General features: G+C 37.7%; 1 protein-coding gene across 1 annotated transcript in view; it reads left to right on the forward strand.

Moving 5' to 3' along the window:
- adcy2a (adenylate cyclase 2a) overlaps nucleotides 1-12,772 on the forward strand; it is a 141,759-nt gene that overhangs the window by 118,090 nt on the left and 10,897 nt on the right. Inside the window, exons 17-24 of the mRNA XM_016232739.1 lie at nucleotides 450-587; nucleotides 1,863-1,982; nucleotides 2,955-3,139; nucleotides 4,045-4,129; nucleotides 6,541-6,699; nucleotides 7,179-7,325; nucleotides 7,591-7,698; nucleotides 7,889-8,003. Coding sequence (XP_016088225.1) covers nucleotides 450-587; nucleotides 1,863-1,982; nucleotides 2,955-3,139; nucleotides 4,045-4,129; nucleotides 6,541-6,699; nucleotides 7,179-7,325; nucleotides 7,591-7,698; nucleotides 7,889-8,003 — 1,057 coding nt within the window. The remainder of the gene's footprint in view (nucleotides 1-449; nucleotides 588-1,862; nucleotides 1,983-2,954; nucleotides 3,140-4,044; nucleotides 4,130-6,540; nucleotides 6,700-7,178; nucleotides 7,326-7,590; nucleotides 7,699-7,888; nucleotides 8,004-12,772) is intronic.

Below are 12,772 nucleotides of genomic sequence, written 5' to 3' on the forward strand. Positions count from 1 at the left end.
TCTGTGAGGAGCAGGACACGCACCGATAGAGAAGCATTTCTATTGGCTGCAATCTGCAGGTATTATGACAAAAGACGACATTGCGCAGCTAACCATATTCCGCTACGTTTTAAGTCTACATTACACTACGTTTTATATACAGAACTGGGATCGCTTTAGTAGACTTTTGAATGGATAAATTATAGAAATCATTTTAATTTCCAGTAGAACCTAACCAGCTGGAAGTGAAACGCTGTCCCCCCCTCGAAATTCACTCCCCGGACTCCGTCCTCCCGCGTCCCCCCCGTCCCCCCCATTTCCAGCCCAGTATATTAATAATAAATATACACAGTACACACACATATATTATGTAAAGAAAAACTTTTATTTTGGATGCGATTAATCACGATTAATCGTTTGACAGCAACTAATTTATTTATTTATTTTTTATTCGTGTTGACCAACAATAGCATTGCGATAAGACAGCCTCTGCATCTTGGCTCTGGATCCTTAGATCCTCCGGAATCATTGCCAACAAGCCCTGGCCACGCATCACCCTCACCATGGCAACCACAGCCCTCATCCTGATCATGGCTGTCTTCAATATGGTATGTCAACCACAATGATCCAGGAAAAATAAGACACTGAGATGCTCCCTAATTGGATCACACACATTACATTAAGGGCCTTGACCGTAGTAGTCTGACATGCGTTATTGCAGAGTTTCTTGGCAGAGATTAGTGTCCATCTGAGCCCTGGCTGCAGAGGGCTGTTTGGCCTCCAGATTTGGCCATTCCACTTGCGGCATATGTCCCTATTTGTAAACAAACATGAAACAAATCTGTCGATTTCAATCTTGTATTGTACATGTATTTATCATTTAAAGAACACAGAACATGATACTGTGATTTCACTTACTTGATGTAACTGTCGCTGTGCAGTAAGCGGGGTGGCTGTTACACCTCGGGTGTGCATTATTTTTCTAATAATTCAACAGTCCGGAGTCAATTATTCCGCTTATACTACGGTTACCACACCTCAAGACATCGATTAGATGATATATTTCGAGGCATTTGTCCGGTTTTTGTACTTAAAACGCTATTGTGAGTAGGATTAATTTCTTCCGCATCTCATCCAACGCCTCCATTGCTAATTCCAAAACGTCATTTTAGACCTAGTAACGGAGGCTTGAGCCGTTGATAGCAGACTGATGCAGCTAATAACTAAGCTATGAGAGAGAGAGAGCGAGAGAGAGCGTCCCCACTAATAGTGAAACTTTAAGTTAATTTCTCGTATAGTGCCCTTACCTCGCTTGTGAGAAATGTCATGTAGCCTTTGAGTAGCTAAACTATTTTACTGATAAAATCGTAGGAGTAGCGCTAACAACGTTAGCGCGTATTATGTCTCCGTGTGTGCATCTGTAAGGGAGCGACAGTGGGAGATATAGAGTACATGCTTTACATAAATAATAAATCGTAATTTTGTGGCAAAACTTGAAAATGTTCTGTCGTTTTTATCCTATTGCTTAAGTTAATATATTTATGTGTTTGGGCAGTGTCGTTGTGGGTTTTGGTTATTTGCTGTTGTAATACATTTGAAATAACCACTAATCTATAATAGAGAACTTTATTTATATTTAGATCAATGGAAATAACTGAAATCATTTGGCGAAGTGATATGGAACTGTTTTGCTGTCAAGACCTGCCTGGAACTACGTTCGCCATTGTTTCCCTGAAAATAATTGCACACCTTAGAACGTTTGTCAGCCAATCAGATTCAAGCATTCAACGGCCCCGTATCAATAACACTTTCTGAATATTTTATTGTGCATTTATTCTTCTTCTTCTTAAAAAAAATCATTATATTTTAATTATCTCTTGCAGTTCTTTGTAGAAGACAACTTAACATCCACAGATACTGTTTATAATGCATCAAATGAGACACTTCTTCAGCCTGATGGACATCCCATATCTTACATGGACAACAACACATTCTACCTTCCTGTGAGTTAACTATATTAACTCATGACATGTTTTTTTAATTTTTTTAATAAAATCAAAAAGTTCTTCTGATGGACCTTCAGACTGTAAATGTGAAGAGTAAATGTGGAAACTATCTGGTATGTGTCCTTTCTTGGACTTTTGACCAGCATTATACGTAACATGTGAAATAACATTCATTATGAACTCAGCAAAAACAGAAACGTCCTCTCACTTTCAACTGCTTTTATTTCTAGCAAATTTCTTGAGGTGTAAATTATGTAAATTCAAATTTTTACAAAATTATATTTAAAATACAGTATCCTGAAAATGGGGGTTTTTTTCTGCTGAAATTATAATAGCTGGTAATTACCTACAAGGCATTCATTTGTGATTTTATGCAACGAGGAAGTTCACATTTTAATGTTAAAAAAAACAGTTGAAAATGAAGTTCAGACAAAGAGGTTTCTTGAGCGTATACTCAATGCATTATACAGTATAGCATCAATGTAACTCATTGAAAACTATTCAGTGTGAAGGTCATTTTGCACATCTGATTTGGTTATGAACATGGATGATGTTGTTATTGGATTATGATTTCATGACTAGTGCAGCTTAACCCAGTTTTTCAAATAGGGATTTAATTACCTAATTACACAATGCTGAAATATTTCTAATATGCCACATTATCTTATATCCTTTTTCTCCTTTAATTTTGTTTCATAGATGTTTTTACTGGTTATACTGTAGACACAGGAGTCAAAAGGCAGTTCAGCCTGAAAAACAGTCCTTAAACACATGAATTCAAAGTATCACATAGTGTTTACTGTTTAACAAGTTGCATAACTCTTTAGTCGATAGAGAATAGCTGACTGATTTTGTTTTTGATCCATGTCTTATCACCATTGATTCAAATATAGTTTATTTAGTAAGAACATAAGTGGGTTTTTTACAGTCAGAACACAATATTTATGACTTCTGTTTTCCTGCTGTTAGTATTTTATCTACAGTTGCATTCTGGGCCTGATTTCCTGCTCAGTGTTTCTGAGGATCAACTATGAACTGAAGTTGCTCATCATGCTAACAGCCGTGGTGCTCTACAGCATCATCATACTTCAAACACACGCATCTCTGCTGGACGAGTACAGTAAATTCCTCTACAAAACAGAGATCCTGGATAGGTGAGAACTTGTTATGTATACTATATGGTCAGAATTATGTAGGGACCAATACACTAATATGTGGTTGGGCATTGACATTAATAGAAAGTCGGTCCTTCCTGTACTTCTAAATATAACAACTTAAATTCCTCTGGGAAGGCAACTGGAACATGGCTGCATAGATTTTCAGACACAATTATTTTGCAGTCAGCATTTGAATGCTCAGTGGGTTATAGGTCTATGCTTTTATACTTTTTTTTGTTTTTTGAGTCAGTCATGTCCACACCAGACTTGGTAAACCATTTGGATCTTACTTTGTGCACATGGGTCATTGTATCACAGATGTCATTGTATGTTGTAGCATTAAGATTTGTTTTCACTGGATTTAAGGGCCCTATTAAGCAGAAGGGAGTGTCCACATACTTTTGGCTAAGTATTGTAGTATGTATGTTGCAGATAATGATTGTTTCAGCTTTAACATTAAATATCTATATTTATCAGTAAGCTTTTGGTGCACAGCAGCTAGTCAAATCTGCTCTGATATGGTAATCACAGGTAACCATGTGTATACATTAAACCATCAAATTTATAAATGATGACAGGATTTTTAGTGTCAAGCAATTCACGCAATAATCCCAAAAACTCTTGCTATATTTGGCTCATATAACCAAAACTAGCACAAGAAAAGAAAATTTGGATTCACTTCATGCACAACAGTTTCCTGAGGATTACAGATTTTGTTCTAGAAATCAGAGCTGGATGTTGAAAATAAATCACTGAACCAGCACAGACACTTCCTGCTAATTGACAGCTGGAGTGGACATGGTCTGCTAGCCATCCTGGGCTACAGATGACATGATTTGTTACAAAAAAACAGTGATGCTGACAAGTCTTAAATCTCTCTCTCTGTCTCTCATCAAAACAAGGCCAGGAGTTCTGAAAGACTTGAAAACTATGGGCTCTATATCTCTCTTTATATTCTTCGTCACTCTGCTTGTTCTAGCTAGACAGGTGAGTGTTCTTTTTTTAAAGGGGAGGTACATTTGCTAATTTATAGATTAAAACAGCTGATGTTTATCATGTTATTTGCATATTCTATGTGTGCATGTTCACATAAAGAAGAAATTCTACTACTGCCGTGAAAGCAGAAAGGACTACTGTAATAAAATAGTTATAGATATCATTAAATACATTTTACAAAGAAACTTTATTCATTGGAAATATAAAAGCTTTTTATTTTATTTGAAATCAAAATATATTTATATAATTTTAAATTGAGATATATATATATATATATGTATGTATGTATGTATATTTGAAGAGTTCAGATGCAAAAGCCTCTAAGTGACGTCTGAAATTTTCCTCTAAAATAAGCATTTTTATCAGGCTCCTATATTTATGTTTGTCACATTCGCTACTGTGTTGGAGCGCGGAGTGAGAAACGAGGAGACGTTGAGTACATCAACAAGGAGATTAATAAAATCAAGGAAACCAGGAAAACACACGTAGCTGAGGATGTTGACATTCACAATACCGGACGACCAAACTTAGAATAGGGCTCACTATAAATAGACAGGACTAAAGGATGGGATGACGAGACACACCTGGAACTAATGAAACAAACATGATTAGAACAGGAACAGGAAGAACCAAATAAGGGCAAAAGGAAACATTTGGGGAGTAAAACACACAAAACACGGAACAGAGTCTGACATTACTCCCCAGGGGTGGGTGGTACCCGTTCAGGGGCGCCATGGCGGATCAGGCAGCTCTGGGAGACATGGCGGAGCAGACAGTTAAGGAGGCCATGGCAGAGCAGACAGTTCAGGAGGCAATGGCGAAACAAGGAGCTCGGGGAGCCTGGCCTCGGCACTTGGCCCGGCCTCCAGGGATGGACCCCTACTACCCCCCTCACAAAAAATCCTTGGGGAGAATAGTTTTTAGAGGGCCTCCATAGGCCTAACTCGGGAACTGTGGCCCTCTTTGGGCTGGATAAGGTAACTGGAGCCCTCCTTGGGCTAAACTCGGGGACTGGGGCCCTCTCTGGGCCAAACTCGGGGACTGAAACCCTCTCTGGGCTAAACTCCGGGGCTGGAGCCCTCTCTGAGCTAAACTCGGGGGCTGGAGCCCTCTCTGAGCTAAACTCGGGGGCTGGAGCCCTCTCTGGGCTAAACTCGGGGACTGGAGCCCTCTCTGGGCTAAACTCGGGGACTGGAGCCCTCTCTGGGCTAAACTTGAGGACTGGAGCCGACACCGAAGCGAGCTCTGGGGCAGGGATGAGGGCGGAGAATAGTCCCCTTCTCCTCATCCTCCTCCTTTGGCTGAGGGTAAATGGTGCGACCGGCGGGCTTGAGTGAGCCGCGGCTGGTGAGCTTGACTGATGAACAGCCAGCTGACTTGACTGAGGATGGATGGGACTACTGTGTGATGCCTCTGGGCTGGCGTTTGAGATCAGAGAGGAGACAGGATCTGCTGACGAACCGAGCCAGGTTGATGTAATCGGGCAGGGTCCACCTGGACCTTGCCAGTGGCATCCGCTGAGCGATCCCCTCATCCAAACCACCCCAGAAATAGTCCACCAGAGTCCACCGGTCGAGGGAAATCCGCTCTGAGCAGGCGAGGAGCTCCTGGATGTACTCTTCCAGGGGACGGCCATCTTGATACACCGAACACAATGGTTCAAGGGGATCCATAGAAAAAGACCAAAAGAAAACACTTTCTAAACCGGGGGGGAAAAAAAACACGGAGAGTAGGGAGCCGCTTACTGTTTAGGTCTGGTATTCTGTCACGTTTGCTACTGTATTGAAGCGCGGCACAAGGAGACGTGGAGTACACCAACAAGGAGATTTTAATGAAATCAAGGAAACCAGGAAAACACACGTAGGTTGACATTTACAATACCGGACGACCAAACTTAGAACAGGGCTCACTATAAATACACAGGACTAGATGATGGGATGACGAGACACACCTGGAACTAATGAAACAATAAACATGATTAGAACAGGAACAGGAAGAACCAAATAAGGGCATAAGGAAACACTTGGGGAGCGAAACACACAAAACACGGAACAGAGTCTGACAATGTTCAGCTATTTCTCTTTAATTGCATAGAAAAGGACCTATATATTGCCATTAGAGTAAAATTACTGAACCTAAACATAGGAGCCTGATAAAAATGCTCATTTTAGATGAAAATTTCAGATGGCACTAAGAGGCTTTTGCATCTGAACTCTAGTATGTAAATATATAGAAGTACAGAACTGCAAAAAAGCATCATTGAGTATTTGTATTGTGTACGTATATATGCTGTGTGATGAGAATAGGACTTTCTTTTATCATATGGATTTGCTCTGTCGTGTTTGTAACTGAAATAGCGCTGTGACCTCCAGTTTCTTTACCTCTGTGTCCTCTTGTAACAGAATGAATATTACTGTAGGTTGGATTTCCTGTGGAAGAACAAGTTCAAGAAAGAATGCGAGGAGATAGAAACCATGGAGAACCTTAATCGTGTTCTGTTGGAAAACGTTCAGCCAGCCCATGTAGCAGAGCACTTTCTGGCCAGGAACTGGAAGAACGAGGTAAAAATGGAGATGGAAAGAACAACTAAAGAGCTAGCCTGTACTGCAATTTATATACTGTTTGTCTTAGGAGGTATGCATCCCAAATTCACATGGTGAAAATAGAATGAGCTTCCCTACTTCAAAGCTACCACAATACTGTGTTATATATTCAGAAAAAAGTGTTACTCTTGCACTACAAAATTGTTATATGTCTTAATATGTCTCAACAATACTGGCTTGCTTCATACCTAAAAGTATATACTTAACTAGCACAGAAAAACATTTTATCTATAGGTAATGAGATTAAAAGTGCATCTAACAATAACTTGAATTTAGATGCTTGAAAGTGCTTGACAACTGACAGCTGTTTTCCTCTGTTTGAATTATAGCTTTGAAGAAAAATCTTTTGCGATTATAACTTTTAAGCAATGCTATCTGTTTGAAAGTCAGTCCTTGGATATTTATGGCTGAGCTGCCTTTTCCTCTGTGAATGACAGGATTTGTATCACCAATCATATGACCTGGTGTGTGTGATGTTTGCTTCTATCCCGGACTTCAAAGAGTTCTACACAGAATCAGATGTAAACAAGGAAGGTCTTGAGTGCCTCAGACTACTCAACGAAATCATTGCAGACTTTGATGAGGTAACGTATTGCTTCTTCAGGTACTTTTAGAAAAAAAAAAGTTGTTTCCTTTTTTACTCTTTAACTTTTATGCCATTGAAGTGTACTTTGAACTTACTGTAGTGTGCAAATTCTGCTTGCTTGCTATGGAATTGCATTCGCCCATATGAAATTAATCTTATTATGTCAAAAATAAATGTTATTTCCATGATGCAGTCATTTTTCACAAAGCAGTTTTGATGGTTTGTTTGATGTCAACTCTGGTTATTTTGTCTTTCCTGTGTAGTTGCTCTCTAAGCCAAAGTTTAGTGGAGTGGAGAAGATAAAGACTATTGGAAGCACATATATGGCAGCCACTGGACTTAATGCCACACCAGGACCAGAATATACACAGGTATCAGGAATGTATGCTATCAATCGTCTGTGAAATTATGCAAATCGTTCATGGGAATCAGATGCAGTTTTCATCCTGATTATTTATTTATTTGATTAATTTATTAATTTTCTTTTAATTCTTGTAACATTTTGGTGGTCCAACGCTACTCTTTGAATAAAGAGATTTGTGTGTGTGTGTGTGTTTATAGGAGCATGACAGGCAGTATATGCACATTGGTACCATGGTGGAGTTTGCCTTTGCACTGGTGGGGAAGCTTGATGTCATCAATAAACATTCCTTCAATGATTTCAAACTTAGAGTGGGTGAGTAAAAAAATAATAATAAGTGTGTAACATGGAAGTAATATACCATGCATTATAGTCAAATAATACTGTATCTTCATTTCAATTGGATGACAATACATTTAAACAAATATTTTCAGTATCATTACAGATTTTCTCAATCGATTTGACACTTTTCTCCAATGCAGTGTACTTGTTCTCGAAACAATTAGCACAGTCATCCAAACACAAAATTATCTTAACCAAACAGTTCAACTTTACTGCAAAATGAAGCACTGCATTTATTTCTAGTAATGCATTTATTAAAAGTAAATAGTAACATCAAATCTATAGGTGTGTTCTCTATTGATTTTAAAACACATTCAGCTGTAGATGCACAAATATGCTAATGAAAATACATGTTTATTGTAATTCTTCAACAGGGAGTTTTGTTTTTATATATAGTGTGCATATCTAAACAAAATAAAAAAATGTTATCCAACATCTGCTGTCACCCATGTGAAAAAAACTAATTGCCCCTTTAAACTTAAAATCTGTTCATTCCACCTTTAGCAGCAAGAACTGCAAACAAACTTTTCTGAAAACTACAGATCAGTCTTTTACAGCACAGTGGTGGATATATATATATATATATATCCACCACTGTGGAGAAAAAATTTAAGAAGTTTGAATCCATGCTTGACAAGCTCCTGTCTCAACATCTCCAAAGGCCTCTTCCTTTGTGGCTGGTGCTGTTGTTATGGACCACGTGTGTGTGTGTGTGTGTGTGTGTGTGTTTGCTGTATACATGAATAATCCTGAATTATTGATCTTGCCATTCATTTGTATCTGGAAGAGAATTTCATTGCATTTTATCTAGACTGCATATTTGCTGCGCTGGCATCGTAGGAGAAAAAATGTAAGAAGTTTGAATCCATGCTTGACAAGCTCCTGTCTCAACATCTCCAAAGGCCTCTTCCTTTGTGGCTGGTGCTGTTGTTATGGACCACCGTGTCTACAATGCTCCTGTTCCATTCAAAATAATCTTGATTGTCTGCCTGAATGATCTCAAACTTAAATTCTGAAAAATGTTTAGACATTTACAGTCAATAACTGAAGTTGTCCCAGAAGGACTACAAATCTGTACTATCATAGTAAAACTCCTCTCTAGTCATCTCTTCTCCCTTTCCTTCTCCTCTCCTCTTTTCTCACATCCTGCTCTCTGCTTATCTCTCTCATTGCACCTCTTTCTCTACCCACTCCATCACCTTAGCCTCACACCACTTTCTTTACCCCCACCCCTATTTTTATTAGGGGTTCAAGCACATAGTGCTGCAACCCTATTCTAATTGTTAGGAGTTTTATTATTATTATTATTATTCCCTAAAACTGATTGTGCAGCCCAAACCTAGAGAGCTGAAACTTTGTCAGATTGTAGTAGTCCGGCCTTCTTGTCAGATCCAAAGACTCACCGCACTCGGCCAATAGAGGGCGCTACAGCGATCAAAAATGCAATGTCATAGACTCAATTGGATCTTATATCATTGGATTCCTTAGCTCAATCAAAACAAAATGGCTATCTCCGATTTCATTTCCGTCTGATAAAATTTTTTTTGTCAGAAACCTACTTTTGCGAACTAGTCCTAGGTTTTTCCCCCGGTCGGAACCAAACCAGTGCAGAAATGTTCTTTGGACAATAAATATAAAAAATGATCCAAAAAAAGTTTGAAATTTCAACTCACCGTCGCTTAGGGACGCAAAAAAATCTGTTAGGGACTGGGCCATTTTTACTAAAATGGCTATAACTCCTGAACGGACTGAGATATCTTCACCAAACTTGGTACTCATGTGTGCAAGTTCAATCTTTGGTCAAATAAAAACAATTCGCAGTTCTGCCACTTGGTGGCGCTATAAGACGAAAAAAACCTAAAAATGACTATAACTATGCAACTGTTGGTCCGATCGACTTGAAAATTGGTATGCATGTGTCTTCGTCCAAAGGGGCACAAGTGTCTATGAGGACATTCGCGTATCTAAAAACACATGGCCGCCAATTGGTCAAAGAAGTTTAAGCACCTATTGGACAAGGTTAACGGAGGTCGATCAGAACAAAACTCGGTGGGCATATTCGACTCATGGCCCTAAAGGTCTGTAAGAATTTTGAAAGAAAATGGCCACTAGTTGGCGCTAACGAGCTTTTTTGGCTCAGTAATCATGTGGTGTTTCACAAATCCACACAATATGCATATCATTCGATAGACCTCCTCATAAACAACTTTGCCTCAAGAACCATTGCTGTCAGTCAAATCATTCATTAATTATTCACAAATATGTTCAAAACCTACTTTTGCGAACTAGTCCTAGGTTTTTCGCTCAATCTCAATCAAACCACTGCAGCGATATTCTCTGGACTCTTTAGATCAATAATTAAATTTTTTTTTTTTTAATTTTGTCCTTTGGTTATCTTTAACGGGGTACTTTAGAAAAGGGGTGTGGTCAAATATACCCATAAGCATATAAAACTTAAACGAAAACTCGGTGACTCGAAACTTGGTGAAACCATGTGTCAGATGACTCTTAACAAGCATGCAAAGTTTCATGGAGATCGGACCATAGGTGGCGCTATAACAGTTAAAAAGACCTCAAAAACACAAAATTTGAATAGAAAATGACCTCATATTGTAGAACATGTACATATATTCACAGAAACACCAGATCTTCATATCATATGATAGAACTCCTCATTCTGAACAACTTCGCCTCTGGGACTAATGCTGTCAGTCAAATCGTTAATTAAATATTTTAAATTATGTTACAAACCTACTTTTGCGAACTAGTCCTAGCTTTTTCGCTCAATCTCGATCAAACCCCTGCAGTGTTATTCTCTGGACTCTCTAGATCAATAATTATCAAAAAAATGTAGAATTTTGTCCTTTGGTTACCTTTAATGGGGTCATTTAGAAATGGGGTCTGGTCAAATATACCCAAAACATGTGTCAGATGACTCTTAACAAGCATGCAAAGTTTCATGGAGATCGGACCATAGGTGGCGCTATAAAAGTTAAAAAGGCCTCAAAAACACAAGATTTGTATAGAAAATGACCTCAATATGTAGAACATGTTCATATATTCGCACAAGCACTAGATCTTCATATCATATGATAAATCTCCTCATTCTGAACAACTTTGCCTCTCTGACCAATGCTGTCAATAAAACTGTTAATTAAATATGTGAGATTATTTAAAACACCTACTTTTATGAACTAGTCATAGATTTTAAACTCAAAATCAATAAAATCAGTGCAGTACTATTCTCTAGACTCTCTAGGTCAATAATTATCAAAAAAATGGTTTTATCAAAAACACATTTTTACAACTATAAACCAGTAATTTTATAATATGTTCTTTACATAGTGTACCCAAAGGCCTATAAATCATAAAAGAAAGCCTACAACATCTCTCAAAACTGTGTAAAATGATACATAATTTCGTTCAAAACAAGCATGCAAAATTTAAGAGAGATTGGGCAAAAAAATGACACTATAATAGTTGTAAAGGTTAAAAACACGGTGTTGTATGAGAAATTGCAATTATAACCACTAGATGGCAGTGGAAGACCACTAATGGGCTCATTAAATGCCCTAAAACAGTACTGTTCATAGGTTAGGTTATGGATTCATGCTAAGATATTATAAAATCACTGTTATAACATTTAAAATCACATTGCGTCAAAGTTTACCATTTTGTTTATACAGACATATCCGTTTTTACAATTATGCCAGATTATGATTACAGTGAAACCTGAAAATGACATATTAACTCATAAAAATAGAAGACTTGCAATAAGTTTTGTCACCTATAATTTAACTCAAATATCTATATCTGCAACAAAATGTGTGTGCATGTATGTGTGTGTGTGTGTTTGTTTAAGCATGCTGATTGAGTATTAATATACTAGTTTAATAATTTCATTTCCGTGTGTGTGTGTGCGTGTATGTGTGTGTGTGTGTCTTTGAGCCTATTCTCTATATTGGATGTGTTTTACTGTCAGTCATACATCCAGGTTGGCCAAGACCACCTTAAAGGCCTTAAAGTGCTTGAACCCCGGTAATTGCTGCTTGCAGCTATATTTTATTATTATTTTTATTATTTGCATATTCATTCTTGCTCTTTGTATACTTTCCCTTTTATTACTACTCTAAAGCAATTGTGATAAATGTGTAAACGATTAGGAAAACTGCATTTCTTGTGTTGAGTGTATGATTAACCGAATAGTTATCAGTTTAGAGCCAATCGAAAATATACCATGTTCATTTGATAGAATGACAAATTACAGAGTTTGGTTTGTTGTGTTTTGGACAAATGGTACATAAATGATTGTAATTTGTGTAAAACCTTTTTTTCATTTCAGATATTTTGAAGTATTGGTTGGTTGTATTAACTATTGTGAAAACATTTGAGAGTTTTGTGCATATTGTTTTGAGGAAATTACTTGCATGATTTGTAATTTGTTTGAAATGAATGAAAACATACAATCTGTACAATTATAAAGTGTTCAGGTCACTGTTAACTTTTTTGAGAACAGTGAACTGAGTTTGGAGAAATGTGTCAAATCGATTGGGAAAAACTGTAAGATATATACAAATGAATATTATTTACTGCCATCTGATTATATGCATATGTGTGTGTGTGTGCGTGTGTGTGTGTATACAGTAGTCAACATTTGAAGTGGATCAAAAAAGTTCATCAAACGCATTTTGGTTTTAGGACAACTTTAATGAAAGGTTTTGATCCACTTCAAATGTTGACTA

The sequence above is a fragment of the Sinocyclocheilus grahami genome, unplaced genomic scaffold, assembly GCF_001515645.1.
Source record: "Sinocyclocheilus grahami isolate Dianchi unplaced genomic scaffold, SAMN03320097.WGS_v1.1 scaffold418.1, whole genome shotgun sequence".
In the NCBI taxonomy this organism is placed as follows: Eukaryota; Metazoa; Chordata; class Actinopteri; order Cypriniformes; family Cyprinidae; genus Sinocyclocheilus; species Sinocyclocheilus grahami.